At 49.0% G+C, this 23,736-nt stretch overlaps 2 protein-coding genes across 9 annotated transcripts in view; one reads left to right on the top strand and one right to left on the bottom strand.

Annotated features, from left to right (window-relative positions):
* Positions 1–23,736, bottom strand: part of SLC7A7 (solute carrier family 7 member 7) — a 76,424-nt gene that overhangs the window by 20,570 nt on the left and 32,118 nt on the right. The window contains exons 1-2 of one of the 4 annotated variants that reach the window (XM_025442821.3): positions 23,102–23,240; positions 10,360–10,894 (exon numbers count right to left, since the gene is read on the bottom strand). In XM_025442821.3, the coding sequence (XP_025298606.1) occupies positions 10,360–10,852 (493 nt within the window). In that variant the 5' untranslated portion in view covers positions 10,853–10,894; positions 23,102–23,240. Of the gene's footprint in view, positions 1–10,359; positions 10,895–12,215; positions 12,674–15,106; positions 15,251–23,101; positions 23,241–23,736 lie in introns of those variants that run through there. The other 3 variants (XM_025442820.3, XM_025442817.3, XM_025442822.3) reach the window with 3 other exon arrangements.
* LOC118355451 (uncharacterized) lies at positions 11,717–23,664 on the top strand. 5 transcript variants are annotated; one of them, XM_035719682.2, is made up of 5 exons: positions 11,727–12,059; positions 12,447–12,590; positions 13,868–13,969; positions 14,325–14,410; positions 14,616–15,114. In XM_035719682.2, the coding sequence occupies exons 1-5, from the start codon at positions 11,930–11,932 to the stop codon at positions 14,706–14,708; spliced, it is 555 nt and encodes a 184-aa protein (XP_035575575.1). In that variant the 5' UTR covers positions 11,727–11,929; the 3' UTR covers positions 14,709–15,114. The 5 variants fall into 5 exon arrangements, 4 of the variants coding, with proteins under 4 accessions (XP_035575572.1, XP_035575576.1, XP_035575575.1 ...); XM_035719680.2 differs by having other exon boundaries at positions 11,739–12,059; positions 14,286–14,410; positions 14,616–15,104; XM_035719679.2 differs by lacking the exons at positions 14,325–14,410; positions 14,616–15,114 and adding an exon at positions 22,967–23,231 and having other exon boundaries at positions 11,717–12,059.

The following is a 23,736-nucleotide window of genomic DNA, read 5'->3' on the forward strand; positions in this document are numbered from 1 at the left end:
CAAACATTACTGCCTCCCAAAGGGATTAGGGGACCTCCGTACTGTTCAAGGGAGAGAAATACTGACTCAAGGCACCCAAGCATTCCAACCAGGGAGAAGACCTTATTGTCAGGTAAGGATATTTCATCCATCCTTTCCAGGAATATACCCCCAAACCAACCTAAGGCTGACTTAAGTCTTTCCCATAAACTCCTCCCTCAACCTTGATCCCTCCCTCTAACAACTGCCCTTCTTGTCTTCAGAATCGGCCTTCTGGAAAATATATCCACATTCTCTCCCTTCCATTTGACTAATATCCGCTCCACCACTCCACTGAAGACAGTTTTCCTTGACCTCCTACTTGCCAATTCCAAATGACATTTCATTTCTTATCTTAACAGTTCCTCCACAAAGGCTACTTTTGAGCATAAACCCACCACCCTTGTGTGTGCTGCCCCTGCCCTGGGATTCCCACACTAACCACACTGTAATAGAATGGTTAATATATCTGTCTCTACCATCCACTGGGTGCTCCATGAGGGCAGATTTCACTGGATGAATAAACAGTCTCTCTGAAATTGACTCTACCCTCACTGCCCTGAAATTTCCCCCTCCAGAGTCACAGTGACCTCCTATTGATATATCCAAGCAACTGCCCTCCTGATCTAGCTTGTCTTCTTAGCAGATTGCACACTGTTGGCCACCACCTCCTTCTCAGATTGCTCTCTTTCCATTCACCTTGTCCCATTTCCCTCTTATCTCTCTAGATACTTCTCCTTTTTTGTAGAATATATATCCCTCAATGTTGGCATTCCTGAGAATGCTATCCTAAGTTCTTTCCTCCTCTCTTGCTACAACTTGTCCCAAGATCATTTCATCTGCTGATTTCAATGACCATCTCTATACCGATTATTCCCAAAAGTATATCATCAGCCCCACTGTTGTGATTTCAGATACATATGGATACCCAACCACCTACTGGACATCAGCAGGTGCAAACTCAACCTATCCTAAACCTATCCTATCAATTTCTCTGAACCTACTGCTCCCTTAGTCTAACTCCCTGTAAGTAACTGGCATCACCATCCACCCAGGTGCCTGAGCCAGAAACCTGCCCATCTTATCCTGCTCAACCTCTATTCATATCTAATCAGTGTCCAAGTCTTAAACCAATCTTCTCATCTCTCCACCCATAACTTTAGTCCAAGTCACCATCATCACTCACTGAGATCATGGCAAGAGCTTCCTAACTGGTCTCCCTGCTTTCAGTTCTGCAAACTGAAGTCCAAGTAATCTTTCTAAAAATCACAAATTCTAAGATCTAAATCACAAATGACACAAGTCACTGCCTTAAGAGGTTTTTCACTGTCTTAGGAGAAAGCCCACCAAACTCCTTAATTTGGTTTGTGCAACAGACTATATTTTCCAAATATGTCTCAACAATATCTGCCAACCCATATACTTTTTATACAATGTGACTTTAACATTCTGACCATCCAGAGGTAGGGTCTGTGCCTCTTCTCTTAAGAATAGATAGTCTCCTATGAATGTTTCTACCTATAGAGTACAGCAGGAAGATGCCCTGTGATTTCAGAGGTTAGGTCATAAAAGGCAACACAGCTTTTCCTTTGGTTGGTTGCTGACAATCTTAAAGTCTTCAGCTGCCAAATAAACAGTTTGATTGCTCTGGGGCTGCCATTAGGTGAGGAAACTCAACATGGTCCATATGGAGAGACTACATGGAAAGACCCATCTAGCACAACTTGAAGAGAAAAAGATGCCCAGCTAGGCCCCATCTTCTTCAGCACTCTCTTGTTCTAGCTCCTGCCACCATCTGACTACAACCACATGAGGCCCTCAGCCAGCACTGCCCCACATAGCCCTTTCCAAATTCCTGAGCTACAGAAACCATAAAAGAATAAAATGGCTGTGAGACACCTGGCTGGCTCAGCCAGTAGAACGGACTCCTAATCTTGAGGTTGTGAGTTCAAGCCCCACATTGGATGTGGAAATTACTTTAAAAATGAATGAATAGGGGCACTTGGGTGACTCAGTTAAGCATCTGTCTTCAGCTCAGGTTATGATCTTGGGGTCCTGGGATCAAGCCCAATGTTGGGCTCCCTGCTTTGCAAGGAGTCTGTGTCTCTTTCTCCCTCTGCCCCTCCCCATCCTGCTGCTTATTCTTTCTCTCAAATAAAATCTTTAAAAATAAATGAATGAAATGGCTGTTAGTCTACGCCACTAAATTTTAAGTGATTTGTTATATAACAATAATAATTAGAACAGTTTATAAAGCCCTGAACATGGTACGTCTAGGTGGATCAGCAGTAGAGTGTCTACTTTTGGCTCAGGGTGTGATCGTGGAGTTCTGGGATCGAGTCCCACATCGGGCTCCCTGCACAGAGCCTGCTTCTCTCTCTGCCTATGTCTCTGCCTCTCTAGGTCTCTCATGGATAAATAAATAAAATCTTTTTAACTAATCAATTAATTAAGCCCTGAACAACCTATCCTACCAAGTCCACCTACCGCTACAGGCCAGCTCTCAACATTTCCTACCTTAAACTCAATACTGCAGCCCACCCTGAACTCCTTTATTAAAAGAAGTCTCAAAAATGTCCTTCTTTGTCTTTGAGTTTTCATACATTCTGTTCTTGCTGCCTGAGATGCTCCTCTGCCCTCTCTACTGGGTTAATTCATCATTCAAGTGTCAAACTTCCTTATGGAAAGTCTCTAAACTCCTAGGCTAGCATGGGTTTCCCCTTGTGGCTCCCTGCACCTCAGAAATCACAACACTCATCACAATCCATTGTAATCTTGTATTGGGCTGCCCATCCTGCCCCCTGCCCAACACGCTCATGCACACGCGCGCGCACACACACACACACACATACACACACACACCCAAGAGCTCCATAAAGATGATGACTAGTGCTGAGAAAATGAACATTCGACAGATATTTATAATGCACTTGCCAATCTCCTGCCCATCTGAGCTCCAAGTCCACCTACTATCCTATAAACTTTTTTTTTTAAGATTTTTATTTATTCATGAGAGACACAGAGAAAGAGCCAGAGACATAGGCAGAGGGAGAAGCAGGCTCCTTACAGGGAACCTGATGTGGGACTTGAACCCGGGACCCCAGACCATGCCCCTAGCAAAAGGCAGATGCTCAACCACTGAGCTGGGCGTCCCCCTACAAATACATTTCAAATTCAACATGATTCCATCCTCCCCATCCCCATAAATGATGCCCCCACCTACCAACTGCCCAAACCAGAAACCTCAGCTTTTCATTCAAGCAATCTTTAGCAAGCTACTCTTTTTTTTTTTTTTAAATAATTTTAGGATGATTGTTTTTTTTTTTAAATGATAGTCACACACACACACACACACACACACACACACAGAGAGAGAGAGAGAGAAAGAGAGGCAGAGGGAGAAGCAGGCTCCATGCATCAGGAGCCCGACATGGGATTCGATCCCGGGTCTCCAGGATCGCGCCCTGGGCCAAAGGCAGGCGCCAAACCGCTAAGCTACTCTTTTTGTTTCTATGCTGGGGATACAGTGGATCATAAGACAGGCTTAGACCTTCTGGCACAGAATTTACAGGCTGGTGAATGTTTTCCTCATCACCTACCTCTCTCTTACACCAGATATTCCAATGAGTCTTAATGGTTATATTGATTATACCTTCTAAATTGCTCTCCTATCTGTCCTTTCCTGGAGACATCATCTCCTAAGTAAGCCACACCCCCCACTGCCACTGCCCTCGTTCAGGCTTCTGTCGTGTCCTGCCTGGATTGCCACAAGAGCTTCCTTTTTTTTTATTTTATTTTATTTTTTTTATTTATTTATGATAGTTACAGAGAGAGAGAGAGAGGCAGAGACACAGACAGAGGGAGAAGCAGGCTCCATGCACCGGGAGCCCGATGTGGGATTCGATCCCGGGTCTCCAGGATCGCACCCTGGGCCAAAGGCAGGCGCCAAACCGCTGCGCCACCCAGGGATCCCAAGAGCTTCCTAATCTGCGTCTCTGCCACCAGCCTTGCTCCTATGTCCCACCCCAGCTACGCTGTTCCCCTGCTTAAAACCCTCTGTGGCTCCTCATATGCTTTAGGGTAAACTCTAAACTCCTAGGAACATTTGCCGCGGGCTCTAGCCCCCTGCCTCCCTTTGTCCCCTCACACCCCACAATCGCCCCACAAACCCCACAGCCCATACTTTTTCTCACCTTTGTGCTTTACGTTGCCTTTCCCTGTGCCTAGAATGTCCTTGCCCCTCCTTCATTCAACATATTTATTGAGTACCTAGCAGATGCCAGGCACTGTTCTAGGTGGAGATTCAGCAGTGAGCAAAACAAAGTGCTTACTTTGTGTTGTTTATACTCTAGAGGGAAAGACAGACAACAAACAAGTAAATAATTAATGTGAGGTGGTGACAAGTGCTATAAAGGAAAACAAAACAGGATGGGAAACTACAAGTGACTGCCTTAGATAGGCTAAGTCTCTGGTGAGATAATATCTATACAGACATGAATGGACTAGGGGGATACGCTCTGATGGTGTCTGGGGAAAGAGCCTTCCCAGCAGAAGGAAGGATAAAGTACAAAACCCCTGAGGCAGGAACAGGCCAGGCAATCCAGAGGAAAAGCAAGAGGGCTGGTGGAGGTGGAACAGAGTGAGGATGAGGGAGGTCTGAGAGAAGTCAGATGCAGCAGACTTTGCAGGCCACGGTGAGTGCGCACTTCAATCACGCCTTGACTCCATCTCATCCTTCAGTGCTGAGTGCAGGCATCTCCTGAGTAAGACGCCCTCCACCCGCTCCCAGCCCTGACTATATATATATAGTAAGTTTGACTACTTTTTGCCTGTCTCCACTACCACATCATGAGTTCCCTACTCTACCTCTCAGCTCCATATTTTATAGAGCCCATCACGTTCAGTAAGTTCTTCTCCAGTGGTCAAAACTTTCTTCCTGGGCAGCCCCGGTAGCGCAGCAGTTTAGCGCCGCCTGCAGCCCAGGGTGTGATCCTGGAGTCGGGGGATCGAGTCCCACGTCCGGCTCCCTGCATGGAGCCTGCTTCTCCCTCTGCCTGTGTCTCTGCCTCTCTCTCTCTCTCTCTCTCTCTCTCTCTCTCTCTCTCTGTCTCTAATAAATAAATAAAATCTTAAAAAAAAAAAAAAAAAAACCTTTCTTCCTTTCTTCTGATTCTATGCCCTGCAAGCAATTCCCTGATGATTTGATGGGTTTCCCAGGGAGTATGGTATTAGGAAGTCTTGACAGTGAATACACATGCCTTCTGGTCATTAGAAATTACACATGGATGCTCACTATCAACGTTCATAGGCTGGAATCTTCTTTTACACATCAGTTTCTTTTTCTTTTTTTTTCCTTCATCAGTTTCTTTTTCAGATAAGTAGGACTCAGTTGATGGGAAAATGACTGACTCTGGGTCATGATGATCCAAGGCAGGAAAAGCTCTTGGAAGGGCCATGTAAGCAGCCCAGCAGAAGCCCCAGATGTCCCCCTGCTCATCACTCAGGCCCCATCACTGCCCACCTGTGCAAGCCTGAACCCTTAGCATTCCCTCTGAGTGCTTCCCAACACACACAGTCCTATCCAGAAGTTCTAGAAATTCCACCTTTTAACAATTTCTTTATCTATTCCCTCATCTCTAGTCCAAAGGCCTTGCCCACAGTGCAGGCTTCACTATCCTTCATATGGACTCAAGTTTCAGTTCCCTAAACCAGCCTGCTTACCTTCTGACTCTCACGCTTGCCAAAAACATTCCATGTGGCCACCAGAGTCCTTCTTCCAAGCAAATCTGATTTTGCTTCCCCAGTTACATTCAACAGTTTCCAGATAAACTCTAACCTATTTAGACAATGTATAAATCTGTCCTGGAGCTGGCCCTGGGCTACATTTCCAGTCTCTACCTTCTCACCCTCTCCTACCCCACATTCCAGCCATTCCAACTGCCTGGAATTCCCTGAACATTCCATGTCTTTTTGCACCTCCACACCTTTTCACATACAGTTCCTTCTGTGAAAAGTGTTGTAGGAGACAGCTATATACCTTTCCAAGATTCAGTTTAGACATCATGGTCTCTGTGATGTCTTCCTAAGCTCTCTTTCCCCACAGGAAGAAAGTTGTCCTGCTCCTATGGTGCCACTATCACCACACTCATTATATTGCATGACAATTATTTGTCAACCTATCTGTCTCCCTCCTCAACTATGGATGGCAAGGGTCATATATTTCTTCTTTGCTTCCAAGCACTATGTGGTATACCTAGCACAGTGTGCCCTAAGTGTTCTCTGTTTGAATGAATGTTCTGTATTAAATCCCTTCTCTTGCTACATTCAAAGATTTAGCCTCAGTCCTCACTTTGTGTATAAGTTGTTGGCATATATTTGACAACTCTGGTAGAGGGGTACCTCAACCAGTGGTTGAGTATAGTATGCCTTTGGCTCAGGTCATGATCCCAGGGTCCTGGGATCAAGTCCCTCAACCAGCTCTCTGCAGGGAGTCTGCTTCTCCCTCTGCCTGGGTCTCTGCCTCTCTCTCTCTCTCTCTGTGTGACTATCATAAATAATAAAAAAAAAAAAAATCTTTGACAGCTCTGGTAGAGTGACAAGTGCACCAGACCTGTGTTTGAGGGAGGGCTCAGTAGCTGCATGACGCTAGGCAAGCACAGGGATGGTTTATTTCCAGGCTACTGTGCAGATGAAGTGAGATTTGGTGAAAACCATAAGTCATGACTCAAGTGTAACATATTGATGATTATTACGTTTTTTTTGTGTGTATTTTTTATTTTTATTTTTTAATTTTTTATTTATTTATGATAGTCACACAGAGAGAGAGAGAGAGAGGCAGAGACACAGGCAGAGGGAGAAGCAGGCTCCATGCACCGGGAGCCCGACGTGGGATTTGATCCCGGGTCTCCAGGATCGCACCCTGGGCCAAAGGCAGGCGCCAAACTGCTGCGCCACCCAGGGATCCCGATTATTACGTTTAAAAATCACTCTCTGGGCAGCCCTGGTGGCTCAGCAGTCTAGCGCCACTATCGGCCCAGGGAGTGATCCTGGAGACCCTGGATCAAGTCCCGTGTCGGGCTCCCTGCAAAGAGCCTGCTTCTCCGCCCACCGCCCCCTCTCTATGTGTCTCTCATGAATAAATAAATAAAATCTTTTAAAAAATAAAATCACTCTCTTTCTTGCCTGCTTCTAGGCTTACCTTCTGACTTTCTCCTGAATGGCTATGGTTAGATAAATGAGATATTACTGCATAGGTGGTATATGGACAGAACGTCTTCCCACATCTCTGTATCTAATATGCTCATTAGAGAAGATTAAAGGAAGAAACTCATGAATCATATGTCCCTAAATTCTTACAATCTTGGTTGCCCTCTGAACCTCTTCCAGATCTCTAGGTCCCTCGGAAGTTATTAGAGACAGAACAAAGTCCTAGAAGCAGCCAAGAGAGAAAGTAATTTAAATACGATCATCAATACCTTCCACTTGGGTCATGATTTATGGTTTTCACCGAATCTTACTTCATCTGTGCAGTAGCCTGCAAGTAAAACAGAAGTTGCATCTTGCCTAGGGTAACACAACTCTTGAGCCCAGCCTCAAACACAAGTCTGGTGCATTTGTCACTCTACCAGAGTTGCATCAAATATATGCCATAAATCCATGCACAAAACTGTCTTTTATTAACTGGGGGATTCTGCAGCCTAATCATAACTGTGGCTACTTCGAATGTGTTCTTACAAGGGTGTACCTGCATGTACAAAAGTTTGAGGACATTACAAGGGAAAGGAGGGAATTACTGAGTGGGGAAAAATTAGACAGGAAGACAAACCATGAGAGACTCCTAACTCTGGGAAACAAACAAAGGGTTGTAGAAGGGGAGGAGGCTGGGGATGGGGTAACTGGGTGATGGGCACTAAGGAGAGCTACCTGATGGGATGAGCACTGGGAGTTACACTATATGTTGGCAAATTGAATTTAAATTTTAAAAAATGTTTTTAAAAGTTAGAAAAGTTTGAGGACATCTGTTCCCAAGGTAGACACAGCAAATTTAAAAGGGGTGACTGATGGAGGTAGGGACGATGCCAGAATCAAGTAACAATAGCTGTCAGATAACACAAATTGAAATCATCAAGAATGAAACCTGATGCACTGAAGTCAGGTCAGCACTCTGAAGGCACCGAGGAAGTAAAACACTCATCGTCACCCCAGCGGCCTGGAAAGGCACAGTTGTACAATCGAGATGCGCAATGGTGACTGAGTCACCAAAAGAAATGCCCAGTCATGAAGGCAAGCAGACATATCATTGGTTTTAATGAGATTGCAACAAAGATAGTTAAAATAATAGGATCCTATGGCTTAAAGGGATGCAGCCATCTTGGAAATTTTACTTAGATGGAATAATCCTTACGCCACCCAAGCTAAGTAATTGCATACCTGCATTTGAGGGCACCTCAAGACAGATCCTAAAATTAGTTTCACCAGTAAGTCAACCTACCAGATCATCTGTAAATGATACAGGAGAAATTACAGATCCCATTAAGACCTCAAGGGAAAACCTCCTTCTTGTAACTCACAGCAGTGCTTTCCACCTCTCCCTGATAGTTGCCCTGCGAGACAACCATCCCCATACACAAAGATGAGTCCGAGCCACACACGGATGCACAAAGCACAGGGGGGCTCCCACAGACACCCAGGTCTCTGCAACCGAAAAAGCAGGGAGGCTGGAGAGGAAGCTGAGGAGTAAGATGGGGCAGTGGAGAAACCTCAAGAAAAGGAGATATAAGGCTGACTGGCCAGCATTTATCCAGGGAGCGATTGCACCTGCTACAAAACGCCTGCATTCCACAGCTGCTGCCACCATCGCCTGGGTAGTCGCTCCTTAAAATGACAAAAGTTCTGAGCTTCTCCACAATTGGGGCATGGAAAGGGTTTCCAGGGTTTCAGCGTAGGAGGACATTTTTCCAGAAGAGAGGCACCTGACTGAGAGGGCTGAGGAGGATCAGCTTCTTGATACCACCAATGTGGCTTTGTTGAATGTGCAGGTTTAAATGCATTATTTATGAGACAGAGCAGAAGTCAAGGTAGATTGAAATGACAGTTTTAAGGATCCAACCTATAGAAAAACTCATGGAAATGCAATAGGATATTCACTGGAGCATTACCTGTATGACCGAAAAACTGGAACCAACTTAAATAGCCACTAATAGAGAACAGATTCATTAAATAAACAATACACCCTCGTGCCTCAGAGAGGGCACCAAAAAAAACAAAAAAAAACAAAAAAACAAAAAAAACAAAAAAAAAAACAAAAACAAAAAACAAAAACAAACAAAAAAAAACAATACACCCTTAAAATTATAGAAAAAAAATTCATGGGATATCATGAAGTAAAAGAAGTAGATTTCCTTTTTTTGTTGTTTGTTTTTTTTTTTTAAGAAGTAGATTTCTGGGATCCCTGGGTGGCGCAGCGGTTTGGCGCCTGCCTTTGGCCCAGGGCGCGATCCTGGAGACCCAGGATCGAATCCCACATCGGGCTCCCGGTGCATGGAGCCTGCTTCTCCCTCTGCCTGTGTCTCTGCGCCTCTCTCTCTCTCTCTGTGACTATCATAAATAAATAAAAATTAAAAAAAAAAAAAAAAAAAAAAAAAAAAAGAAGTAGATTTCTAAGTAGAAAATGCTACTGGTAAATTTCTGGGGAAAAGGCAAAATCTGCAGGACTATATGTGTACAACATCCCATTTTTTAAAAACAGAACAAAACTATGCTTGAGGGACACCTGGATGACTTGGTCGGTTAAGCATCTGACTCTTGGGTCTCAGCTCAGGTATTGATCTCAGGCTCAAGAGTTCAAGCCCCACATTGGGCTCCACACTGGGTGTGGAGCCTACTAATTAATTAACATATTAATTAATAAAACACTTCTACACTTCTTGAAGGAATTAGAAAAAGTCATAAAGGGCATACAAACTGCTAATGGAGCTCACCATGGGAAGATGGAGCGAAAGGTAAATTGTTCTCTTTGTTTGTTGCTCATTTCTGTCTTTTTTTACACGTTGCTACCATTTGAATTTTCCCAGAAAGCATACACTAATGCAAAAACAACAGGAGGGGGCTGTATGGCTCAGTAGGTAGAGCATACAACTCTTGATCTCCGGGTTGTAAATTCAAGCCCCACATTGGGGGTAGAGATTACTTAAAAATAAAATATTTTAAAAATAATAATAAAAACATTAAGGGTGTTTGAGGCATTCCCTTCCAGCTCCTCCTCCCTGGCTTACTGGACTCACGTCCCACCCAGCCTGCCCTGGTGCTCCAGCCCACACCTCCTGCCCTGGCCCCACTTACAGACACAGGCAGCAGCCAGCAGGCGCCCAGCAGCATAGGGGGCGAAGCAGCTCGGGAAGAGGGGCTGCACCATGTAGTTGGCAAAGGTGATAGCAATGATGGCCTGACTGGTGGGCTCAATGATGAGGAGTGAGGTCCAGAGTCGGATGAAGGCAAGGAATCCCCCGAAGGCCTCAAGGATGTAGGCATAGCTGGCCCCAGATTTCTTAATGGTGGTGCCCAATTCCGCATAACAAAGAGCTCCAAAGACAGAGAAGAGGCCCCCAACAGCCCAGATGACCAGGGAGAGGCCAAAGGAGGCACTGTACATGAGCACCCCCTTGGGGGAGACAAAGATGCCAGAACCAATCATGTTCCCCACGATCAGGCAGACGCCATTAAGCAGCGAGATCTCCTTCTTCAGTTTTACCCGCTCTGGGCTGGCTTCATCCGCCAAAGAGGAGGCATCCCCCTCTCGCTGGGAGGCCACTTCATACTTAATGCCCTCAGCCATGGCGGAAGAGGAGAAAGCCGTCACCAGCTTCTTGGCATGCCTCTACGGACGAGAGAAAGATCTAGATCAGATGGTTGGCAATTACATTGAACTCTTGCCCATAGTGGTCAACATGGGCAACGTCCTGTCCCCCCAACTCTCAGAGCCCTCGCTCGCCTCCCACCTCCCATTAACGCCTCTTCCCCAGTCTGCTCATTAAAATAACTCCAACTCGGGGCACCTGGGTGGCTCAGGGGTTGAGCGGTTGAGCGATGGCGGCTCAAATGGGGATCCCAGGGTCCGCATACCACCCCCTGCAGGGAGTCTGCTCCTCCCCCTCCCTCAGCCCATCCCTCAGCTGGAGCTAAGCTCTCTCTCACTCACTCTCTCAAATAAATGAAATTTTTTTAAAAAATAAAAATAAAATAACCCCAACTGAAATTTTTAAGGGAAAGCACTCATTCCCTAGAGAGAAAGCGGCTGTTTCTCCTCATTAGAAGGGTGCTGCCCACCAGATTTACAAAATAGAAACCTAAATCCTGGTTCTACTTGAGTCTGCTTCGATAGAAGGCAAGTTGGCAGTTCCCAGGTATAACCATCATGATTCAAGTCTGCGTTTTTCGGCCTCACCCCAAAAGAGTCTCTCTACCTTCTAATTTCAGTCTCATCTATGATCTATGCTCAGCTGCAATGTTAGGAACCAGCCTTACAAGCAGCCTCTCTGTGGGTTCTCCTCACAAACTTCTCTTCCCCCCTCAAGGACAGTGTCTCTGGCTTCAGGGATCTCTTGCTGGAAACCTAGAACACACCCCCCCACCGCCCCACACACCCCCAATCAGGGAGCCTCTCTTAACCACCCTTAGGTGAAGTGGGTTGCCCTAGCAAAAGCCCAAGCAGCCCTGCCCCGCCTGGAAGCAAAAGGACAGATTATTCTCCTCTTTTCCTTGCTTTTCCTTCCCAGACATCTTTCCCAGCCCCTAGTATTCCAGGTCTCCTCTGTCAACTTCCTCACATCCGCATAGTTGCATCACCCAAAGTATGAGTGAGAGAAGGTGATCCAAAGGGACTGCCCAACCTCAAGATGATTGGAGGCAGCTGATGGCTCCCCACCCAGGAGCTACAGCTGGAGAGATGGACCCAAAGACGCAGCGCACCCAAAGACGCAGGGCGGAGGCAAGGAAGTCGCTGAAGCATCCTCAGGTGCCTGGCAGCGCAGAGCAGGAGACAGGTAGGGAGGAAGAGAGGCAAGGCTGCTCCAGCAAGGGGAGAGGTACCAGCGCCATAGGCACTGGGGAGAGGAAGTGACTGGACAGCACAGGGCTGGGCAAGGTGAGCCGGGATGGGGGACGAGCAGGGGTTGGGGGAAGCACACTCACTCCCTCACCCTGGGTTCCAGCAGGTTCCCGCTGTGGCAGTCACAGGCACGCAGCGCCTAGGAACTGTGGCCTGACCACTCCTCCTTTTCAACCAGCAGTAAAAGGAAAGGCCAGGCAAATGCTTACGGATTTAAATCAAATCGAGAAGTTAAGATGGGTGGAGGGAGTGAGGGAGGAGGGGAGGAGTGTTAAGCAACTGTCTGGGTCCAAGGTTCACTGGCCTTTCACATCTGCAAAAGGGGCAGCTAGGAGCTCTTGGCTCAGCACTTTCCGTGATAAGAAGGCACTCTCAGGAATCTCCTTTGTCAGCGCTGCTCCAGGACTCAGAAGAAATGACGGTGGCCAGGTGCAATTTCTGCAGCCCCAGGGAAGCTGGCCCGGAGGCAAGTAGCTAAAAAGGAATGCACAACCCTCTGTCCTCCAGGCCTCACCCTCGCCCCAACTCCCCTAACAAGAAAGAAGAAAGGCAGGGAGGTGGCAAGTGTGCCATAAAAGGTGTCTTGCTGTGAAGGAAATGTAAGTGCAGTCCCCACGCCTCGCCTCGCCTCCCTCGTGGTCTTGTGATGGTCCTCCTAAGAGAGGAACTCTGCACACTTCCCTTCAGACCTAGGGCGGAGCCTCAAGCTATTTCCAAAGAAACAAGGTCAAGAAATGAGACTCAAAGCCCTGGCTGCATCCCCTCCCCACTTTCATCCTTGAAAGAAACCAGAAATTCCTATAAACACCTTCCCCCAATACTAGTTTACTCCAGTTTCCTAAAAATATGAGGAAAGTAGATTTCATTGAGCTATCCTGGACACATAGGCCCAGGACAGACAGAAGTGAAGCATTTTTTTGAAATCACATATTCTATCTTCATAGTCTATTTCAATCTGATATTCTGGGTCTCTTTTACCAACAAAAATACATCCTATCCATTCTGAAATCTGTCGGTCCCTTCCCACAGTCTTTCTAACCCTCTCTGGTTATTCTACAACCAGAGAACGAAGATCTAAAAATCGCCAAGGGGTGGGAGGGTGGCTTCTCTCTACCCTATGACTTTGCATTCGAGCCCCTCATTATTATTACTGTAACTGGGAGGAATACCCTGGTGTCAGCCTTCCCAGAGACCATGCTTCTCCCAAGCCATCCTCAAATATCTGGAAATCCCGCCAGAGGAAACTCGTTTTCTTCCAGCTGCCCTCTCCAGGCTCCTGTGATAGCTGTCCTTTTTGGAGCAGTTACCCGGGGCCAGACGTACCGCTCAGCACCCAAAGCCTTATCCCATCCAATCCTGCCTGCGGCCCCTTAAGCAGGCGCTAAGTCACAGGCCAGGGCGCCGGACCAGCGCGGGAGGCGGGGAGCTCGCCCGCCCGCCGAGCTGGGCTCCGACCCGGCTCCGGGCTGTCGCCCCCGCCCCGCCCGGCCCCCGCCTGCCCCCTCAGAGGGGAAAGCGGCTCAGAGCGCTCCCTCGGGGATCACCTGGGGGTCGGCGGGAGGGGAAAGCCGCTGCCCTCCGCGGCCCCCGCGGAGCCGCCTCCCTGCCGGCTGCCCCCCGCTTTCCCGTCCCTTCGCAGGGGTGAGCGGCGACCACGGCCCTCCCGGCAGCCGGGCTACCGCTGCGCTGCCCACTGCTCAGCAAACAAAAACGCACGGAAACACCCCCCGCCTGCCATTTTAGGACCAAACCCAGTGGCACCGAGGGGTGGGCCCAGCGCCCTAATGGAACATAAAGGAAAGGAACGCGGCGGGGACGAAGGAAGGGGAGACCGAGAGAGAGCAGGTAAGAAGTGCGGGGCTCCGTCCCAGGCTGGGAGAAGCCGGCCAAGCCCTCGGGGAACACCGGGGGGCGAAGCCCACACTCCCGCCCACAGCGCACCCTGGCGGCCGCCCCGGGAGGTGCCGCCGGCGCCGTCTCCTCGCCTACTGCCGTCCACACCGGCTGGACCCGGGAGCCCATCCTTCGCAGCAGATGCCCCCTCCCTCCTCAGCCACTGCTTAGCACCAGCGGCCACGGGCACGGAGGCACCGTCTTCCGCAGCCCACGTTCCTCCCTGAGACTGGTTCTCAGGCAGTAGGTAATTCCACCATCCCCCCAGCTGGGACCCGCCTCTCCCAAAGGGCGCTCCCAACCCTAGGATCTACAGGAGAACCTCGCAGAGTGTGGAACCTAGGAGGTATCAGCGTTCCTGATACACAGCACCCCATCTTCTTCCTGCCTGAGGTGCATATTCATCATCTCTAAGGACCTCGTGGAGGTTACAGGGCAACACTCAGCCTATGGGTGAAGTTTCAGATTCGGGGGTTCCGGGAACACAGGCACAGGGCCTCCCCCCTCCCATGCCCAGCACATCAGCCAGTGGAGCCCACCCCCTCCCCCGGCCCCAATCCCACCCGTGAATGGCAACTCCAAGGCATGCTTCCTCCAGGAACCAGCCCACAGTCTGGGGGCTTGGCTGCTGCTTCAAGCTCAAGTGAGAAGACACTTTCTACCCCAGACACCCGGTGTCCTGCCTTCCTAACTCCAACTGGTCTGTGCTGCTTCCCCTAACAGCATGAACAGAAAACACGTACAGTGTGCCGCAGCTGGATGCCCCCATCACCCCAAGCTGGAAGCTCAGCTCCTCCCTCCCCAGCTCTCCATTTGTTTTTCTATATTCCACTGTGGCTAGATAGTCCCTTTAAATTAAAAAAAAAAAAAAAAAAAAAAGTGAAACAAGAAATTGTTTACTCCTGTGGCCAGGGCTCCCATCAGCATAGGGCTGAAGTCTTTGGGCAGAGGGCTCTGCCCCGGGAGGGCCGCGCCAGGACCCGGAGACAACAGGCTCTTGGGTGTCCAGCCCGCCACTTTTCAGGACGCTCAACTCCATCCTCCTGCACTTCCCCTCTCGCCCTCACTCCCGCCTCTCCCACCTCTTACCTGTCCCGTGACCTTTGGGCAGGTGCGAGGAGGAGGGGCTACGCTGGGGGGGCGGGGGAGGGGAAGGTGCTAGGAAGGGAAGCCGCCTAAGGCTCCGGCTGCAGCAGCTGCCGACTGCGAGGAGCAGAAAAGGCAGAGGGTGACGGGGACCGAAATGGAAAACAGGAAAACACATGTGTGACTCTGGCCGGCAGCGGGGAGGGGCCAGGGGATGGGCTGGAGCCTGGACTGCCTGGTCAGACCCAGAGGACCTCGTCGCCTGCCCGCCTCTAGGAACCTACTCTACTCAAGTCTCAGCTCCTCCGGTTGCCCACCTCAGCCCTGATCTTCCTTGTTGCCCTGCGTCCCAGCGGTCCCAGTGACTGACGGTGCCCTCCTGTCGCCCTTTACCATTTGCCTGTTCCCCTCATCCCATCTACCCATCTCCCACTCCCATACTATCCTTCGTCCTGCAGAGGGTATAGGATTCATCGTTTGGGCCCAGGATTCAGGATTCAGCCCCCGTGTCAGGCAACACATACTGAGGAAGACCCCTTGTAGTGATACAGCCAGATGCCCCACGCCCAGCTCGGGTCCCCACTCGATTCAGGCGATGCATGTGCAGCCAGGTAAGAGCCAGCTCTGGCACCCTGGGCAAGCTAACCAGCTGGCACCCCTTCAAACCAGGATCTTTTAAGTATCTGTTGGATGTCGACTGAGCAGAGGTGGAGGAACACAGATTTTCTCAGAATCAAAACTATCAGCCTCATTGTTTCTATTTGAAATTAGAGCTTATTCCAAGAATTCCTTACGTGCGACTTTCCGAAGTAGTTTCTTGGTGGCCATATGAAACCACTGCAACTGCAGACAATAGCATCAGTCTCTCTTGGGGAATGGCACTTCACAGTGCATGGGGCTTTTTCAGAATTCCAGCTGTGATTTCTGCCTACATACAGCTGGACTACCAGCTGGCCAGTCTCAGGGCTACCCCCTGCAACTTATACCTGTACCTGCGTGTTGCAAGATTATTCTAGAGACTGACAGTCCGGGTAAGCAGTCGTCAAGGATTCCGTCTGTGGATGGAGCCAACTTACAGTTCACCAAAACACATGGACAGAAATTGGAGTTCGTTGGCACCAAATGTCTGGATTACTCCAAGCAGAACAGTGCCATTCTACACCTGGGCCACTGCCCAGCTGGCCTGCCCCTTAACTCCACTCTGGAGTCAGGCCCAAGGGGTAAATGAGGGAAGTCCTAGAAGACAGCCCTAAAGCCACCCCCCTTGGCACTGGCCCCTGCACTGTCACTCCACTGAAGCCACCCTGGCCTCCTTGCCGTTACCACACAACAGATATGCCCCCTCTCAGAGCTTTCGCAATTGCTGTGGCCTCTGCCTGCAACATTCTTCCCAGTGACATTGTTCATTTTCTACTCACTACATTCAGGTCTATGTTTAGACATCACACTACCAGAGGTCTTCCCTAAGGAGTCTCTGAAGGAGCGACTTCTTCCCTCTTCATCCATTCACCATGCTGGACTTTTCTTCCAGGGCACCACCGCCCAGAGTTCATTTGCATGTTTGCTGTCACCTCCCTCACTAGAATGCAAGCAACACCAGAGCGGCTCACCATTCACCCTGTGGCCCCAGGGCAGAGCACATGTAGACAGTCAGAAATAATGGCTGGAAGAACAAATGCATGAATAAACAATGCTGTTCCTCCTACACTGATTGCCCAGAGGCAGGGACTCTGGGAATGTCCTTGAACTTGCCCTTCTGGCCCACCTATCCTGTGGCTCTTGGGCTCCTAAACTAAGCAAGGATTTGGAAGTATGTATTCTTTTTTGACAGTAATGGGTTGAAGGGAGAGGGAGGGCATAATTTTCAGTTGGACTGGGAGGCCTATAAAGGTTTGAAATGAACATTTCGTTTCATTAATGGGAAAACAAAACCCCCCTCATCTCACACGCTTTCCTGGCCCCTGCTGTCCCACATCCAGGCTCAGGTGACCGGTGTGGGTGCGGCGAGAGCAAGGTGCGTCGGCCCCTGGGCGAGGCAGAGGGGAGGCGAGGGCTCAGGTTCACGGGTCTGCAGGCGAGGTCAAGAGTGGAGCCGCAGAGCCTCAAGCGTGACCTCTTCTTCCCGGACGCCCTCCCGCAGTTCCCCCGTCGCAGTGACCCTGGGCCCACAGTCCTCCGCCCCGCCCAGCGGCTGCCTGACCTCACCTTTGCCCCTTTCTCTCACACTCCCCTCCTCCACGCCCCGCCTCGGCCCCGCTGGCGCCGGGTCCTTTTTTTTTTTTTTTTTAAGATTTTATTTATTTATTCATGAGACCCGCAGAGAGAGGCAGAGACATAGGCGGGGGGTGGGGGGGGGGTGGGGGGGGGGATGAAGCAGGGAGCCCCATGCGGGACTCGATCTCGGCACCCCGGGATCACGCCCTGAGCGGAAGGCCGACGCTCAACCGCGGAGCCGCCCGGGCGTCCCACGCCGGGTCTCTACTACCTCTTTCCCTGGACTCCCGGCTGTTCCGGGTCTGCAGCCGGGACCTCGCCTTCCCAAACCCCAACCCAGCCACCGGCCGCCTTCTATGCCTCTTAGAGCTCAGTCAGGAGCTGTTCCCACGTCCAGGTTCGGCTACGGAGGCCAACCCGGGGTGGGCCTTGAGGGACCAGGAGCCCAGCCCGCCTGGCGTCCCTTCCCTCCTTCCACCTAGCGCAGAGGCGCCCGCCCCTCCCCGGGCTCCGGGAAGCCCTGGGGCCGGAGGGTGGGCTGGGTGTAGGCGAAGGGCGCCTGGGTCCTAGAACGGAGGGGCCCGCGACCCGCTCCCCGGCCTCTCCTCACTGAGGCACAGCGGCGCTGCCCCTGGGCCAGGGAAGGGAGCGCGGACACCCTTAGACGTCCTCCGCCCCGGGAACGCCCGGCTTCCTCTGCCCTCCTTCCCAATCCTGCTGGCGCAGGCGGCCCGACGCGGGCCCGGGAGAGAGCCCCAAACCCTGGCGACCCGCCTCCTGCCCCGAGACGCCCGGCTGCGTCTCCGGAGGGACTCGGGACTGCGAGTGGGGGGCGGGGGCGGGGGCGGGGGCGGGGGCGGGCCCGCCGGCCGGGGGAGGGGCCTCTCGGACGGGCGTCTCCGCTCCCCGCCCCCTCGGGGAGCTGTTGCATCAGCTCCGGGGCCCCCGGCCCCAGACAGGGGTCTCCCCCGGCCTGGGAAGGCGTCGGGCCGTAGAGCGGCCGCCAGGAGGCAGCACTTAACAAAAAATACCCTAGACAGCCCGTGGCGCAGCGGGTCGGCGCCGCCTTCAGCCCGGGGCCTGATCCTGGAGACCCGGAATGGAGCCTGCTTCTCCCTCTGCCTGTGTCTCCGCCTCTCTCTCCCTCCTCTCTCTCTCTCTCTCTCTCTCTCTCTCTCTCTCTCTCGAATAAATAAATAAAATCTTTTAAAAAAATACCCTGTCTTAGGGTGCTGTAGTGGTTGGAGTCCCCAAAGCGTCTTTCTGACGTCTCTGAAGAGTCTCAGTGACAGCGTGGACTCAACAAAAGAGGGAATTGCCAGCCTAATTCAAGGAAAGGGATCTGGAAACGCTTTTTTTCACCCTGCTTTAAGGCTAAAAGATGACTTGTAAATAATTCGATTTTTTTTTTGTACACCTTTTGGACAGTCCAACTTTATCATTTTTTTTTTTTAAGATTTTATTTATTTATTCATGACAGTCACACAGAGAGAGACAGAGAGGCAGAGACACAGGCAGAGGGAGAAGCAGGCTCCATGCAGGGAGCCCGACGTGGGATTCGATCCCGGGTCTCCAGGATCGCGCCCCGGGCCAGAGGCAGGCGCCAAACCGCTGCGCCACCCAGGGATCCCTTTATCATTTTTTAAAGCCAGCATTGCCCCTCTGCAGAGATACACAAAGAGCCAACCCCCTTCATGACCAGCCCGGTGGCAAGACACAGCTGAGAGACTTCCCAGCTGCCAAGCAAGAAAAAAGAGTGTGGCACGAGGTCATAATTTACCCATCTTGAAGCTGGGTGATTTAACACAAAAGCTACCCCGAATGATTTAGCAGCCATGGGAAAAGAAAAGGAATGTTACAATAAATTATGTAATAAGGAAATGATATACAAAGCAACATATTGTGCGAAGGGTGGCCTTTAGCTTCCACACTTCTTGCATGGGGTGACAGTGATTTCATTGTTGAGCTGACCTAAGGAGGAAGATAATGAAGGAATGTAAAATAAGACACTTCCCAAATAGTTTGTTCCTCTTCCACTTTCAATTTGCTCATAAGCTTGCAAAAAGCAGAACGAGTTACAAAATTTTGGTAGAATTGGTCACCCTGAGTCGGCTTCACTTACATTTTCTCAAGTGTCGTTATTATTCATCTCAACAGTTTTTAAAGCACCTAATTTCCCATGGGCACCTGGCTGGTTTAGTCACTATTGATCTCAGGGTCCTGACTTCGAGTGCCATGTTGAACATAGAGATTACTTAATTTTAAAAACTTAATTTTTAAATAAAAATTAAAAGTACCTAATTTCTCAGAGCAGTGCACTTGTACAAAAGTTACTGTGTACAGACCATACAGAAGGATATTTGAATAACCCTATTGGACCTCTCCTTGAGAGGTAAAGGAGTTTAAGAAAGGAAAGACATGAAGCTCAGATTCCTGACGCTCCACATTACTCAACTCCAGCCTTTGCCAGATGAAATCAAGAGTCTCAAAGACACCTCGTTGGGGATGAGGAAGCTGCTTTCCTGTGACTTGAATCTAGTGAGGTCACTAAAGATGCTGTCCACTTGCCAGAAGCCTTCCCCTGCCACAGTGTTCCATGAGGGCACTGAGAATACTGCTGATGTTAGCTGTCAGCACTAATGTTCTCTCTCACTCTCAGAATCCCAACCCATATTTCCTGCTATTTACAACCCATGGATTGTCCACATCACACCAACCACGTCAAAGGCTGAACTTGTCTTCTTTCCAAAGACCTTTCCCCTCTCAGATTTCTCAGTTTTCCCAATTAAACTTCCCATCCTGCCCCCAGAGTTCTCCAGCTCTGGCTCCTTGACTCCCACAGCAATTAAAGTATTGCGTGTGTTCATCTCTGCCTGTGGAATTATTGTTCATGTTATTTGTTCACCTTATTGTGTGTGCCCTTTCTTATATTTTTGCAAACTGATGGCATCCCCTTAGTCGTGTGAGCTACTGGAAGATAGGAGTCTTGCTGGTTCAATTCCTTTATATCGTGTTGGTGGTAATGCTAGCTTGTCATCTTTCCTGTCAATCTTGAATGTTGACACTAAGTTTATTTTTCCACCGCTTGGCTTCTATTTGACTTGCCAACTGTAAACTATATAATGGGTTTCCAAGTGCTATCTCAGAACCAGCCAAAGATTTATGGAGCCAGGTTTGGGAAAGTGGCGTTCAGGAATTATCACAACTGTAAAACAATAAATCCACAACCACGTTTTGATTCAATTTCCTGATCTCTGAAAACTATGAGCAATCTGTATAACGAATTGCTTCCTGACTGTCATATCTACTTTACAGGTTTATTATGAAAATCATGTGAAATCAGGGACACCTGATTGGGATAGTGGCTCAGTGGTTGAGCGTCTGCCTTCTGCTCAGGGCATGATCCTGGAGTCGAGTCCCGAGTCCAGGGATTGAGTCCCATATCAGGCTCCCTGTAGGGAGCCTGCTTCTCCCTCTCCCTACGTCTCTGTCTCTCTCTCATGAATAAATAAGATCTTAAAAATAATCACGTGAAATCATTTATATAGCAGTGTTTCAATAAGTGAAAATGAATGTAGATGGTGTATGAATCTAAGTGTATGAATGTAAGATGGTGATAATTCTTTAGTGTCTTAATGCCCTTGCTTAATCTTGGAGGATCCCTCTGTTGGCTTATAGCCAAATTTCTTTTGTTTCCATCCTTTCTTCTGGTTCAGCCCTAGCCTATACCATTCTTATTCTTATTCTTATTGTTATTGGAACAGCTGCTTTAACTTCTTAAACCAGGATCCACCCTTCCCCTCTTTCAAAGCACAGCTCAGAGCCACCTCCTGTGGAAAAACTTCCCAATCATGCAGAAGGAAATGATAAACTTCCAGATAGGCCACTGCACCACTCCCTCAGTTTCCCCCAGTCAGCATGCATTAACTGTCTAGCCTAGCACAGAGTAATGGGCATTTTTGTAGGCACTTCACCATTTATAAAGCATTTGGACTTACACTATCATTTTTCAAATGTTTTCAGAAATGTGATATATTAAGGGTCTTTTTTTTTAAATGAAGAAATTAAGGATGGGGATCCCTGGGTGGCGCAGCGGTTTAGCGCCTGCCTTTGGCCCAGGGCGCGATCCTGGAGACCCGGGATCGAGTCCCACATCGGGCTCCTGGTGCATGGAGCCTGCTTCTCCCTCTGCCTATGTCTCTGCCTCTCTCTCTCTCTCTGTGTGACTATCATAAATAAATAAAAATTAAAAAAAAAGAAATTAAGGATAAATGAATTTAGGATGCCTGGCTGGCTCAGCGGTTGACCGTCTGCCTTCAGCCCAGGGCGTGATCCTAGAGACCCGCATCGAGTCCCACATCGGGCTCCCTGCGTGGAGCCTGCTTCTCCCTCTGCCTGTGTCTCTGCCTCTCTCTGTCTCTCATGAATACATACATACATACATACATACATAAAAATCTTTAAAAAAAGAAAAGGATAAGTGAATTATCCAAGACAAATAAACGATTAAATAAAGAGGAAGGAGTTACAGGTTTGGGTTTACTACCTACTAGTACAGTAATCCCACTTTATCACAGGGGATATTTTCCAAGAACCCCAGTGGATGTCTGAAACCATGGATAATACCAAACCATATATTATATATATATATAATGTGTGTGTGTTTCCTACATGGACATACCTATGATAAAGTTTAACTTCTAAGTTAGGCACAGTAAGAGATTAATAACAATAATAAAAAGTTAAAACAATATACTGTAATAAAAGTTATATGAATGTGGCCTCAAAATATCTTATTGTACTGGGGTGCCTGGATGGTACAGTCCGTTAAGCATCCTACTCTTGGTTTCAGCTCAGGTCTTGATCTCAGGGTTGTGAGACTGAGACCCACATCTGGCTCCATGCTCAGCTTGGAGTCCGCTTGGGATTCTCTCTTCTTCTCCCTCTGCCCTCACGCTTGTGCTCTTTCTCTCTCTCTCAAATAAATAAATGACAAAAATATAGCTTACTGTACTGTATTCATCTTTCTTTTGTGATAAGATGATAAGATGAAGCGAGGTGAATGACATAGGCACTGTAGTTTAGTGAGGCTACTACTGGCCTCCTCACAATTTGTCAGAAGGATCAACTGCTTCCACAGAGCAACTGAATGTGCATAACTGAAACTGTGGAAAGTGAAACCATGCTTAAGGGGGGACTTCTGTACCTGCCTCAGGTTGCTCCAAGGATTATACTAGACAATATGTGGTGTTAGCCCTTACAAAAATGAAATCAGATCTTAGCTCCAAGACTCCTTCCTCAAGAAAGGCTTCTTTGATCGCCTTCTCCAGATCAAGTTCCCATTAGAGTTACAAAGGATATTTCCTGGGACGCCTGGGTGGCTCAGTGGTTATGCGTCTGCCTTTGGCTCAGGGTGTGATTCTGGAGTCCCTGATCGAGGAGTCCCACATCAGTCCCACATTGAGGTCCCCGCAGGGAGCCTGCTTCTCCCTCTGCCTGTGTCTTTGCCTCTCTCTCTGCGTCTCTCATGAATGAATAAATAAAATCTTAAAAAAAAAAAGTATACTTCCCTTCCCAACATTTCACCTTGAAAGACTTCTGCTGCCTCCATTTTGACCTTAAGCCTCCTACTTGGGTTCTTCTTTCCAGCTCTGCTCTTGGCTCAGATGGGAAGGAAACCACCCCCTCAAGCAATAGACTGTCCTAAGCCAGGAAGACACCACTTGGGATTGACTCCAAGACAACGATTTGACCTTCACTGCCCACCTGCACCTATGCACCCACCTTTGCCTGGCATCTTCCTCATTATAGCCCAGAAGTATTTTTGGCACTTTGGAGACAGTCTTTGGGATGCTAGTCCACTGTTCCCAGTGTTGGCCTCCGTGAAATAAATTCCTTTCTTGTTTCACCCCCACTGTTTCTCTGCCTTTGGATTTTGTCAGTGGCAAGTGGCTGAACCTCGTCTGTTTGGGATCCCCGGAGCCAGGTGTCCCCTCTACAATCTCGGCGGTACCATTACATTATGTGTGATTATTATTGTTTTCCCTCTCTAGACCCAGAGCTCTTATCAGACTAGTGATGATGTCTGTTTTGCTCTCCATAGGATCCTTGCACCTAAAACAATGCTTGTCACACATAAGCTCTTCAATTTTGTTGAATAAACAGGATTGAAACCCAAATTTTCTGCTTCATTGTACATTTGACTCCTAGGCTGGGAAAAACGTTACAGTGATGCGGACGAAGGCCGAAGGAGGTAACTACTCCTCTAAGATAAAGGCAAAGGACTAGCCTCCGCTGCGCAGAGATCGCTGGAGTGGTTCAAAACGGTTCAGTCTAGGACACGACTTCCACTGAGAAAGTAACCACTACTGACGATGCACACGCACGCCAACCGCCCTCCCCGCCGCAGTCCTGTCCTC

This window comes from Canis lupus, chromosome 8 (assembly GCF_003254725.2).
Source record: "Canis lupus dingo isolate Sandy chromosome 8, ASM325472v2, whole genome shotgun sequence".
NCBI classification, from domain to species: domain Eukaryota; kingdom Metazoa; phylum Chordata; class Mammalia; order Carnivora; family Canidae; genus Canis; species Canis lupus.

Excerpts from the sequence above, each read along its gene's own strand:
- LOC118355451 (XM_035719679.2), top strand. The coding sequence starts at position 11,930 with ATGGCTCCCCACCCAGGAGCTACAGCTGGAGAGATGGACCCAAAGACG. Across the intron at positions 12,060-12,446 it reads CAGCGCAGAGCAGGAGACAG|GGGCAGCTAGGAGCTCTTGG; the intron begins GTAGGGAGGAAG and ends CATCTGCAAAAG. Across the intron at positions 12,591-13,867 it reads CCAGGGAAGCTGGCCCGGAG|GACCAAACCCAGTGGCACCG; the intron begins GCAAGTAGCTAA and ends CTGCCATTTTAG.